Source organism: Balaenoptera physalus, assembly GCF_965194825.1.
Source record: "Balaenoptera physalus genome assembly, chromosome: 3".
NCBI lineage: Eukaryota > Metazoa > Chordata > Mammalia > Artiodactyla > Balaenopteridae > Balaenoptera > Balaenoptera physalus.
Window position 1 is genome coordinate 60676107 of NC_138890.1, and position 11118 is coordinate 60687224.

The window sequence follows — 11118 nt, forward strand, 5'->3', positions numbered from 1 at the left end:
CAGCGGGTCAGTGACAGAGCTGACCCTTGGGCAGGGCCCTTATATCCAACCCTTCGATGGCCTGGGTGTCTACCTCGAAGACCCGTGAATTTGCACATTTACAACATGATCCAGCTTCAAAGAGTGCAATTGGCTGCCATTTAGGGGGCACAGGTGTTCTACAGGTGAACCCACCCGTCTCTTTCTCCAAGTTGCAGTTTGCTTTCCTAAGTCGTGTGATCAGGCTGGGACCTGAGGCCTAGCCCCTGCAGGTTTCTAGGGTGTTGGGGGTGTCAAGTGGAGAAGTGACCTGCTGCCTGGGGCCTCTTCCCCTCCCCAGTCCTGCTCCACACAAACTCTGAGCCTCCATGCCTGGCTCCTAGGAGATGGGCAGGCCAGTGAGGCCCATGGGGGCAGGACAGGGACAAGGGGCCGGTCTGGGTACCCCAAGCCCTAGTTCTGAACAGAAAGAAGGGCCCCATGAATGAGCTCAGGCTGAGCAAGCTGTCTCCAGGACGGGCTTGAAAGGGTCAAAGGCCTGGCACTGGAGCTGGGAGGGGGAGGATGGGGACTCCTCCGCCCCCTGCCCCCACTCACCTTTCCTCCCTGGGGACATCTGCCAACTGACTCTTGCGCCTCTGCCTCCCCACCAGGTACTAACCCCACAGCTCATCTCTAAAGAACCTGCCCTGCCTGCTGATCCTAACATTGCCTCTCTCTACCCCAATCAAGGGCTCCTGGGGACTGGGTGCCAGGGAAGGGGCTCAGGAGGCTGGGAGGGGACACCACTAACCTGCTTTCACCTCACAGGCTGGCTGCTGGTGTCTGAAGAGTCCTGACCAACGTTTCTCTCTCTCTCTCCCGCCCCCTCCCCCATCTCTCTCTATCTGTATCTCTCCCTCCATCCCTTCCCCTCTCTGACCCTCCTTTCTTCTGCACTGCCAGAGCACCTTGGATTTGAACTAAAGGGTACGGAGCCTCTATGTATCGGTCAGCGCCATCCACACAGCCCCTCTCCACAGCCTCACCATGCGTGCTGGATGTCTGGTTTCCTTTCCCCCCAGATGGAAAAGGGATGATTTCAAAAATCCCCCTGTCCCCATCAGGATGTCCTGTAATAAACTACATTGATCTGGGGGAGACAAGAAAAGCTCATGAACAGCAGAGTACCCTGGCGTTCAGACTGCGCCCCCGTGTACAGTAGTGCCCCCTTGCCTGGGGCCAGTCGCCAGGGTTCTCTGAGGGGAGCGGGACCCCTGAGCTGTGTGCAACCCAGTGGGTTGGCCAGACAAGAGCCCTCGGAGAGCAGGTGTCTGAAAGCCACAGAATCCTGGTTTGGAGAACTGTGCAGAGAGGCATCCCTTTCAATTTGACCTTAATCCTCCTTCCTTTTCCCATTTCCATTTCCATTGCTTTTCATTCTTCACCAGGCTGGCAGCTGATAACACCCATTTGTCTCTGCCGCCTGCCCCGTGTTTGTCTGCCAGGCTTTGCCATCTGCTTGAGGCTGTTACTCCCTTCATGATCCGTCCCCACAGTGGCACATGTGTTTGTGGGCAACACCAGCAAGGGTCCACGGTGGGCTGGCTTCTGGTGCCTGCCTTCCTGCCTCCCAGCTCAGAACCTCACGTCCCACTCGTGACTGTCCTCTGGCCCCTGGAAGATGCCTTGGGCAGGAAGGGACTTTGAGGGGTCAGTCTTCCCAGCTCTCTGGCTTTGTGCTGGGAGGCTCCACCCTGGTCCACACATATAGCAGGAGAGAGGCAGGGGCTCAGAGGGGTTGAGCCTTGGGCGGGGTCAGACCCCAGATGTGTGCAGAGCCTGCAGTTATGAAAAGACTATTCTCGTGGCAGATTTGGGGAGGCCCTAGTTCCCCGGCCACCTAGCCACCATCAGCTATTCTCAGAAGATGGAGCTGAAAGTCTATGTGTAAGAGTATGTCTGTCTCTCTGCTGTGACAGGGTGGGGAGGAGAGGGGCCGAGTCTGTGGTGTCTGTGTGATCATGGCAGGGGGTGCAGGGGGGGAATCTGTAGGTGTGCGTGTCTATGTTGTTCTGGGGGGCTGACATGTTTACACCTTGTTGGGTCTGTCAGTGCAGGGTGTGAGCGCACGGAGGGGTGCAGTGGAACATCTTTGTTGTTAAGGGTTGAGCATGAGCAGCGGGTGCGGAGGCAAGTGTGAGCGTACGTAAATATGTGACTGTCTGTAAAGGTGGTCTGTATATTCATTCACACACCAACTCAACAAACCTCTACTGAACCCCCGAGTTGGCCAGACCCTGGCGATCTAGCACGCAGAGTCCCTGCCCTCCTGGTGCTCAGATTCACAGGGTGAGACAGACAACAAACAGGAAAGATACCAGGTGGGGGTAAGTGCTACACAGAAAATAAAATGGGATGGCGCCTAGCCGGGGTGGGGAGCTACTCTAGCTAAGTGGCCAGGGAAGGCTTGTCCAATGAGGTGACATTTGAGCTAAAACCTGACGAGAAGTAGCCAGCCCTGCAAACAATTGGGGGAGAGTGTTTGAGGCAGGGGGCACAGCAAGTTAAGGATGATGTGGATGGGCCTGCCTTGTTCGATGGATGGAAAGACTGCCAGTGCCTCTGGAGCACAGCAGACATGGGGAAGAAGACTACAGGTGGGATCTAGAGGAAGGGACCAGGTGACCCAGGGCCTCGTGGACCATGGTAAGGCTTTGGGTTGTATTCAAATTGCAGGGGGATGCCATTGTGGGTTTTTAAGCAGAGGAGTAAAATGATCTGCTTTATGGTTGGAAATCAATGTGGCTTCGGGGCAGAGGATAGACTGGGTGAGGGGACAGGGTGTGGAGGAACAGAAGCAGAGAAACCAGTCAGAAGCGGGCAGCTGTCGAGTGAGAGATGGCATCATCTTGGATGAAGCTGGAAGCAGTGGAAATGGGAAGAAGTGGTCAGATCCAGGATCTACTTGGGAGGGAGAGCTGAGACGACTTGCTGATGGATCAGGTATCAGAGTGGGTGGGAAGATCAGGAATGATTCTAAGGTCTGGGGCCGGTATAACAGGAAAGGTGGTGTCGCCACTGAAGAGATGGGAAGAGCAGGGAACGAGGGTGGGGAATCAGTGCTTCTGCTTGGCCATGACCCTTGGATGTAGGAATCTGGAGCTCGGGAAGAGGTCAGGGCAGGAGAGAGAAAAGTGAGATTCAGCTGCATACAGATGGTATTTCAAGTCTGAGTCTGGGTGAGATGACGGAGGGAGAAAGGGCAGGTGGAGAGAGGAAGAAGCCTGAGAGCTCTGGGCCTGGACCCTGCAGCCCACATGGAAGAGGGGGAAGTAGCAACTGAGACAGAGAGATGAGCCAGTGCAGGGGGAGGAAACCCAGGAGGGAAGACCATCCCGGGAAGTGGGTCCAGCAGGGGGAGTCTGCTGAGAGGGAAGCGAATGACCACAGACTTGGCAGCGGGGGGTTGTTGGTGACCATGACCAGAGCGGGCTGAGAGGAGTGATGGAGACAGAGGCCTGAGTGGAGGACTGAGGCGTGGCTGGGGATGAGAACCGGAGGCAGGACGAGGACCACAGAGCCTGGAGGTGGGGATCTGGGGTGGAGGGCTGTTTGTTCAAGACTCTGCATGACTGTGTCAGTGGGTGTGATTGCATGCGTGGCGGCCGTGTGTATTGTTGTGAAGGGTCTGTCTGTGTGTCAGACGGGCACAGTCCTCCAGGTATGTGTGCCTGGGGCTTTGTACCCAGTGTTTGCTGCTGGGCATACCTTTGCCACAGGAGACCCTGCAAGCCTGGGGGCTTAGGGACACTGCCCAGGGCTCCACCAAGGCTTTGGGTCCCGCCCCCACTTATCCCTGTGCTGGTGGGAGGGGAGCGATGGGGAGGGGCCGGCCAGCAGATGGGAGTGGGAGCAAGGGTGGGGTGTCTAGGCTGTAGGCCTTGACCATGTCTGGTGCTGTCACCTTTTTCCTTTGCTTCCTCCAGGCTTTCTCTGTTCTAGAAGGGTAAGGGTTGCCCCGCCAAAAAGTGGGAGGTAGAGGGGATAGTTGGGTCTTTTTGAGGGCTTTGAGGCCCAGCCTAGCTCAGCTCCTTCAGAAGGGTGGAGGCTGCTCCTTGAGCACAAGGGCTGTCCTAGGCGCCACGGGGCTGTGCTGCCACTTGTGGGTCTCTGACAAGCAGAGACGGGGAGAGCTGGAGTGGGCCAGGGCCACAACCCTGACCAAGCTGCAGGGATAAACCAAGGCCTTTCTCCCCTCTCCCGCCTCTGTGGGCCTGGTCTGCTCTGTCCCTGCTTCTGGTCCTGGCATCCCTCCTAAGTCCAGCCTCTGGGCCTCATGTCCTGTCTCCAGCCCAGAACAAGCCACTCTCCACCTTCTTAAGGAAGCCAAAGAGGCCAGCCAGGCCTTTGCCCGGGGTCTGCATGTTCACCACCATGAAGACCAGCTTCCCCCAGCCCATCAAGGCTCTTTGCAGCCACCAGGCCATAGTGGGTTGCCCTCCCCTATGACCTTGGGAACTTCACCTCCATCCCACCTCCTCCAGCCATCCCCCTGCATTTTCCACTCACATGCTCCAGGCAGAGCACGGGCTTGGGAAGGTGAACTCAGGGGTAGTCACTTGTGATGAGATCCACGGGTGGTGGAGTTCAGGAAAGCAGGAGGGAGGGGACGGGCTGGGGAGCGGTGAGATGGATGGGAGCCGGGCAGCACCTGAGCTGGAGAGAGCCCGGGGTTTGCAGGGCAGGGGGACGGTCTGCAGCACTGTCTCTACGGGTCTGCCTCCCACCCTGCCCCCTCACGCCCTCTACCTCTGCAGAAGCCGAGGAGCTGTACCAGAAAAGGGTCCTGACTATCACCGGCATTTGCGTGGCTCTGCTGGTCGTGGGCATCGTCTGCGTGGTCGCCTACTGCAAGACCAAGTGAGTTGTCGGGCACTCAGAGCAACCAGGGACTGCTTTTGTGGGGACAGGCTCTCCTCTCCACCCCACCATGCCTGGCCGAGCCTCCCCCATTCCTATGCCCCTCTGCCCCCTTCTGCAGCTGGTGAGGGGCCAAAGGGCTGGGCCAAGAAGCAGGAGCAGAGGGAGGGGAAGACAGGTCCCAGAGAACTGCGCAAGAACGGTCATAAGCCCAGGCAGTGGAAGAAGATAGATCTGCGTTCTAATTCAGCTCGGCCATTTCCTGTGACCCTGAGGAAACGGACGAGCTTCTCTGAGTCCTCGTCTGTAAAATGAGTGTGATAATGAGTGTGATCCTCTAGTACCTCAGAGGATCCTGGAGGGAGGATCTGCCCTGTCAAGTAGGCAGGCACTGGGGCAGTGTTGGGGGTGGGCAAGCACAGAGAGGGAGGCACCTTCTCAGGGGAAAAAGAGACCTCACAGGGCACTGCCTAATCCCACCTAGGAGCAGTCCAAGCAGGAATACAGAGAAGACGGGGTTGGGCCACCCCTGGGCAAAGAAAAGGTGGCATCAGAACCCTGGAGCAAGGAAAGGGGCTGGACAGTTCCAGTAGAAGAGTGCAAGCTAAAGGACAAATGCAGGAGAGGGTCAGCTGTGTTCATGGAGCTTGAGCAGCCCAGGCTAGCTGGAGCAAAGGGCTGGGGTCAATTTTAAAAAGGTGCACAAGTCTAAAAGAACAGCTGGAACCTGCATGGCACCACAGGGCCTTGAATGTCAAGCTTGGGGACCTGGGTTTATCCTACAGATGATAGGGAGCCATTGCAGGTTGTAGAGTGATGTGGTACAGAAAGAGTTTGTCATATCTGTTCTTATGTGGAAAGCAAGAGTCTGGGCATAGCCACCATTTGGGGGACTGAGCCCCCGGGTCTCGACTACTGCTGCCCCTATCTATGAGATCTAAGGCCCTGCCAGCCTTGGGGTTTAGGGTTCAGGGAGCTCACAGGAGGAGACTGGGCCCATGTAGGAAAATTGAGGCCAAGAACTGGGGGGAGAAGCAAGCCCCATGTTCTAACCCCTACCACATTTACTTATTTCTTCAACAAACTTTCATTCAGTGCCTGCTGGACACCAGGCCCTGCACCAGGCACATGGCACATGCTCTAAGCAAGAGGTCCGGTGTTACAGGATGTATTTCAGGGGTGCCTAACCTCAGCTAGAGGGCAGGGAGGGTTGCCCCGAGAAAGGTGCATTTAGGCTGGGCCTGAGAGATGAGCAGGAGTTAGCAGGTGAAGAGGCTGAGAATGTGCTGCAATTGGATGCAAAGGCCCAGAGGCCAGAGAGGCACAGTGTAGGATCAGAAACAAGCCCTCCAAGGATGCAGCAAGCTGGGGTGGGGGAAAGGGCAGTGAGAGACAGGGCTGGGGAGAGGAAACAGGATTCTGAAACCCAATGAAGGGGCTTTAACAGGAGAGTGACATGATTAAACTTGTTGATTACAAAACAAGTGTATTGAGCACTTAATCGGTGCCGAAGTGAAGTAGCCCCACAGGTCTTGACTCCCTGACCACAGCATCCTGTTTTATTTTCTCCATAGCACTTTGCTGAAAGTATCTTGTTTGTTTATTTGTTTATGTGTTTATCATCTGCCTCCCCTACTGGCCTGCAGGCTCCATGAGGGCAGGAACCAGATCTGTCTCCTCTGCTCCAAAACAGCATCTGGCACATAGTAAAAACCCAATAGATACCAAATAAATGAATGAATGAAGTGGGCCAGCACTGTGCTTGAATATTTTATCTACTCTTAATCCTCAATGGTCTTTGGAATGCATAGATGATCAGTCCGTTTCACAGATGAGGAAAGTGAAACATGGAGAGTTTAAGTAACTTGCCCAGAGTTACACAGCTAGAAAGTAGTAGAGTTCTGCTCTCTCAGCAGAGCCAAAGCTCATTACCACTACGCTCAGGTCCTGCTGAATTCCGGCTGGCAGTGATGATGTAGCGGGTTGATTGAAGGGGTCCTGGCTGAAGGCAGCCTGAGCACAGCAAAGAGCAGTAGCAGGAGACTGCCACGGCAGTCCCGGCACAGGTAGACTAGTTCCCTGGAGTAACAGCTAGGGAAGCTCATACTTTGTGTATGTCAGGGGAGGGGGGGAGGGGGTGTCAGGCTAATGCACCTTCCCCTGTGCAGAAAACAGCGGAAGCAGATGCATAACCACCTTCGACAGAACATGTGTCCAGCCCACCAGAACCGGAGCTTGGCCAATGGGCCCAGCCACCCCCGGCTGGACCCTGAGGAGATCCAGATGGCAGACGTGAGTGGTGTTCCCAGGCCCCACTCTGACCCCTTGCTGTGTAGCCCGCCTTCTTATGCCCCCTGCAAGAATGGGCCAGGGACGCGGCCGGCCCATTCTGTGCTCAGCCTTGCCTGCTAGCCTAGCCTTGCCTCAACAGGATGACTTAGCCTCGCTTGGCCCACTTCCTTAAGGGAGGTCGGGGGATTGATTTCCAGGGGCCATTGCTGCCCTAACACCGAGTCCGCTTATCCAGTGGACCACCACCACCCCTGCAACCTGGAGCTTACTGCCTCACTTCCGCTGCCCACCAGGAAGGAGGGCCAACTTGGTCATCTGTCACTAACTGCCCCCCGCCCAAAAAAACCCTCTGTCTGTTCCAGTATATCTCCAAGAATGTGCCAGCCACAGACCATGTCATCCGGAGGGAAACGGAGACCACCTTCTCCGGGAGCCACTCCTGTTCTCCTTCTCACCACTGCTCCACAGCCACGCCCACCTCCAGCCACAGGTGGGCACCACCAAGGCCCATGCAGCCTTGCAGACTCCTGTATGCACACCCTCAGGGCGTGCGCATGCGCACCACACACCTGCCTGGGGACACACACCAAACTCCCCAGCCAGGCTGGGCTCTGTATTGAGGGTCCCTGTGAGCAGGAGGGTGGAGGTGGGGGGCTTCAAACCAGAACTCACCACCAAACGTACATCCAGATCCTCAAGAGACCGGATTCCTTTTTCTAGTCTAAACCAGCCCCAGAGGAACAACAGCATCACTGTGCTCCCACCTAACCTTTGGTTTTGTTTGGACCTCATCAGCACCACTTCATCTGGCATAAAGTGCCTGCTCACTCAAATACCCACAGCTATTTGATGCCCTCTCCTGAGTTTTCCACATGAACCTCGTCCACCTTAGCCTCCTCTCCAGAGGTAGGGAGGCCTGTCCACACAAGCACAAAGGCTCAGACAGCTCAAGAAAGAACATGGTTGGCCCCTTTCTTCCCTGGGGAGCAGCACAGAATAGGCAGGGTCCCCATATATTGGCCACTGGGGCTGGGCTCTTGAGGCAAGTGGCTAAGGACCATGGGAGTGGAAGGGTCCCAGACACGGAGGCTAAGGAGAGGTTGGTTGCAGAGAGGAAAGGAAGAGGCCTCTGCACATTGCAGCTCACCCATCCACGGGCCTCCAGCTCTCCTCCTCCCAAAATCGGGGTTTGACATTTATGATGTTACACATCAGCCCAGAGTGAAGGGCAGTGAGCTGAGGGAGCCTGAGATGGAATGAAGAACCAGGGAAGGGGCGGGCCTGGGACCACACGAGCTGGGCTGCCCAGCCCCTTCCTGACCCCTCACCTAACTCCCACCTGGCTTCTCCAGGCATGAGAGCCACACGTGGAGCCTGGAACATTCTGAGAGCCTGACCTCCGACTCCCAATCGGGCATCATGCTGTCATCAGTGGGCACCAGCAAGTGCAACAGCCCAGCATGTGTGGAGGCGCGGGCACGGCGGGCGGCAGCCTACAGCCTAGAGGAGCAGCGCAGGGCTGCTGTGCCACCTTACCACGACTCCATAGACTCCCTGCGTGACTCCCCACACAGCGAGAGGTCAGTTCCTACCCCGTGACCTGTGCCCCACCGTAGCCAGAGAGCTGGCACCACTGACCCAGGGCTGACCCTTAGGTCACCTCAGAAACACTCCAAAGAGCCTCATCCCCGTTTTCCAGATGGGCAAGCAAGGTCCCTGAAAAGTTAAATGGTCTGCTCAGGGTCATCAACATGTTAATGACAGGCTGGGACTACAGCCAGTAGACCCTGGTGTGTTATGACCATTTAACTTAATTTTTCTACTAGGACACTTTTCAGAGTAGAAGGGGATGTTATTAATAATTGCAGTGGAACATCAGGAACAAACAGGGTCTGGCCTGGACAAACCAGAACATACAGTTGCCCTACCCTGGTGTCACCTAGAGGCCCCATGTCCCAGGAGAAACAGACACCAAGATTAAGCAGACTGAAGAGTGGGAGGGGAGGCTGTCTGTGAGTAAACTGATGAGTGCCGATGGGAATGAGCCAAGAATGCCTGAAGGCCCTGGAAGTATCAGCAACTAGGCCCCCATGGATTAAGATGCCATTGGGTTCCTGAGCAATGAATGCAGTGAGAACCAGGAACCTTCCCTTCTTCCCTGACTCCAAGCCAGGAGTTGCAGGGGGCCAGCCTCCATCTTGCTCTCCCCTTGGCAAGTGGGATCTGTGGGAGGAGAGCAGAAAAAGGGGCATGGTACTAGGAACTCCAGGCTGGGGTGGAGAAGGCTTCAACTCAGCCTACTCCATGCCAGTCATGGACACAAAACCACTGAAGCTCACAGCTGCCTATGGAAAGTGCTAAGCATAGGACACCCCACCAGGGCAGAGAAACCCAGTCTGACGGCAGGCTCTGGGAAGCAGCTAGGTTTTCCAAGACCAACCTTTCCAAGCTCAGCTCCACCACCTGTGTGACTTGGGGCAGGTTGATCACCTCTGTGCCTGTTTCCTCAGCTATAGAACAGGGAGCGTTACACCTATCGTGCATGGTTCTTATGAAGGCCACCCTAAGATCATGCGCAAAGCTCTTCGCCTTTTACCTGACATGGCGCTGGTGCTCACTAGGTGGAGCTATGGTTATCAGTAGTAACAAGAGCAATAGGACTTCTTAATGCAGCGGTCCCCAACCTTTTTGGCACCAGGGACCGGTTTTGTGGAAGACAATTTTTCCACAGACGGGGGCGGAGGGATGGTTTCGGGATGATTCATTTATTGTGCACTTTATTTCTATTATTATTACATTGTAATATATAATGAAATAATTATACAACTCACCATAATGCTGACAGGAGGCGGCGCTCAGGTGGTAATGGAAGCCATGGGGAGTGGCTGTAAATACAGATGAAGCTTCAGTCGCTCCGGCCACACACCTCCTGCTGTGCGGCCTGGTTCCTAACAGGCCACAGACGGGTACTGGTCCGCGGCCTGGGGGTTGGGGACCCCTGCCTTAATGGATGGGAGGTAGAGAGGCAAGGCGGGGAAAGACTTCCAGGCAAGGGGAACAACTTGAGCTGTTCCAGCAAAGGCACTAAGGACATGGCTGGTGAGGCGCCTAGAGCAGGGTGGGCTGTGAGGAGACTGGAGCTGGGCCTGAACAGGCAGGCTGGGGCCAGATAGATGGCCAGTGGCCCTGGGTGGGTAAGTAGGAAGGGCCTCCTAAAGCAGAGCTATGACTTTAAAAGATTGCTCTGGGAGGGAATTCCCCGGCAGTCCAGTGGTTGAGGCTCCACGCTTCCACTGCAGGGGCGCAGGTTCAATCCCTGGTCGGGGGACTAAGATCCCACATGCCACGTGGCCAAAAAAAGATTGTTCTGGGAACTGCATAGGCTGAAGGAGGAAAGACCCTGAGGTGGGGTAATGACCAGAGTGAACATCTAGTCCGAGGATGGAGTGGAGCAGGGTGGAGGGTATTCCAGGAGAAAGGGAATGGGTAGGACGTGATGGATGTGCATGTGGGAGAGGGAAGAGAGGGGAGTCAGATGATTCTGAAAAACAGTAATGGGGACTCCGGAGAGCAATGAGGTGCCCAGCTTTACAGTTTGGAAGAGAGGCAGGGAGGTGGGTGGTCCCTGTCCTGAGGTGGATAATGGTTGGGCAAGAGGGTGGTTGACTCAGAAAGGGAAATGTGGAGAAAGAAAAGGGACAGGTGCCTGGGACCCAGAGTGGGAGATATTAGCAAGGGCAAACTTTTGAAGGAACTGGTGGTCTTTAGCCCCAAGCAGAGACACTTCAGTGGGGTCTTGGTAACTATGAGCTCTGGGCTGAGGACCCTACCTGAGGTGGGAGCAGTCACTTCCCTGAGGCAGCTTTTAGCTTCAACTTAAAAAGGAAAATATTTCCCCACTGTAGCCATCAGCCATGGGATGAACTGTCCTGGAGGGGAGGTAAG

General features: G+C 55.6%; 1 protein-coding gene across 7 annotated transcripts in view; it reads left to right on the top strand.

Moving 5' to 3' along the window:
* Positions 1-11118, top strand: part of NRG2 (neuregulin 2) — a 180060-nt gene that overhangs the window by 166440 nt on the left and 2502 nt on the right. For 4 of the 7 annotated variants that reach the window (XR_014261656.1, XM_082454116.1, XM_082454111.1 and 1 more), the window contains 5 exons: positions 925-948; positions 4779-4881; positions 7050-7173; positions 7536-7663; positions 8526-8753. Coding sequence is in view for 6 of the 7 variants with exons in the window: in XM_082454116.1 (XP_082310242.1) it covers positions 925-948; positions 4779-4881; positions 7050-7173; positions 7536-7663; positions 8526-8753 (607 nt within the window). In the remaining variant the exon portion in view is untranslated. The remainder of the gene's footprint in view (positions 1-924; positions 949-4778; positions 4882-7049; positions 7174-7535; positions 7664-8525; positions 8754-11118) is intronic. The other 3 variants (XM_082454113.1, XM_082454112.1, XM_082454115.1) reach the window with 1 other exon arrangement.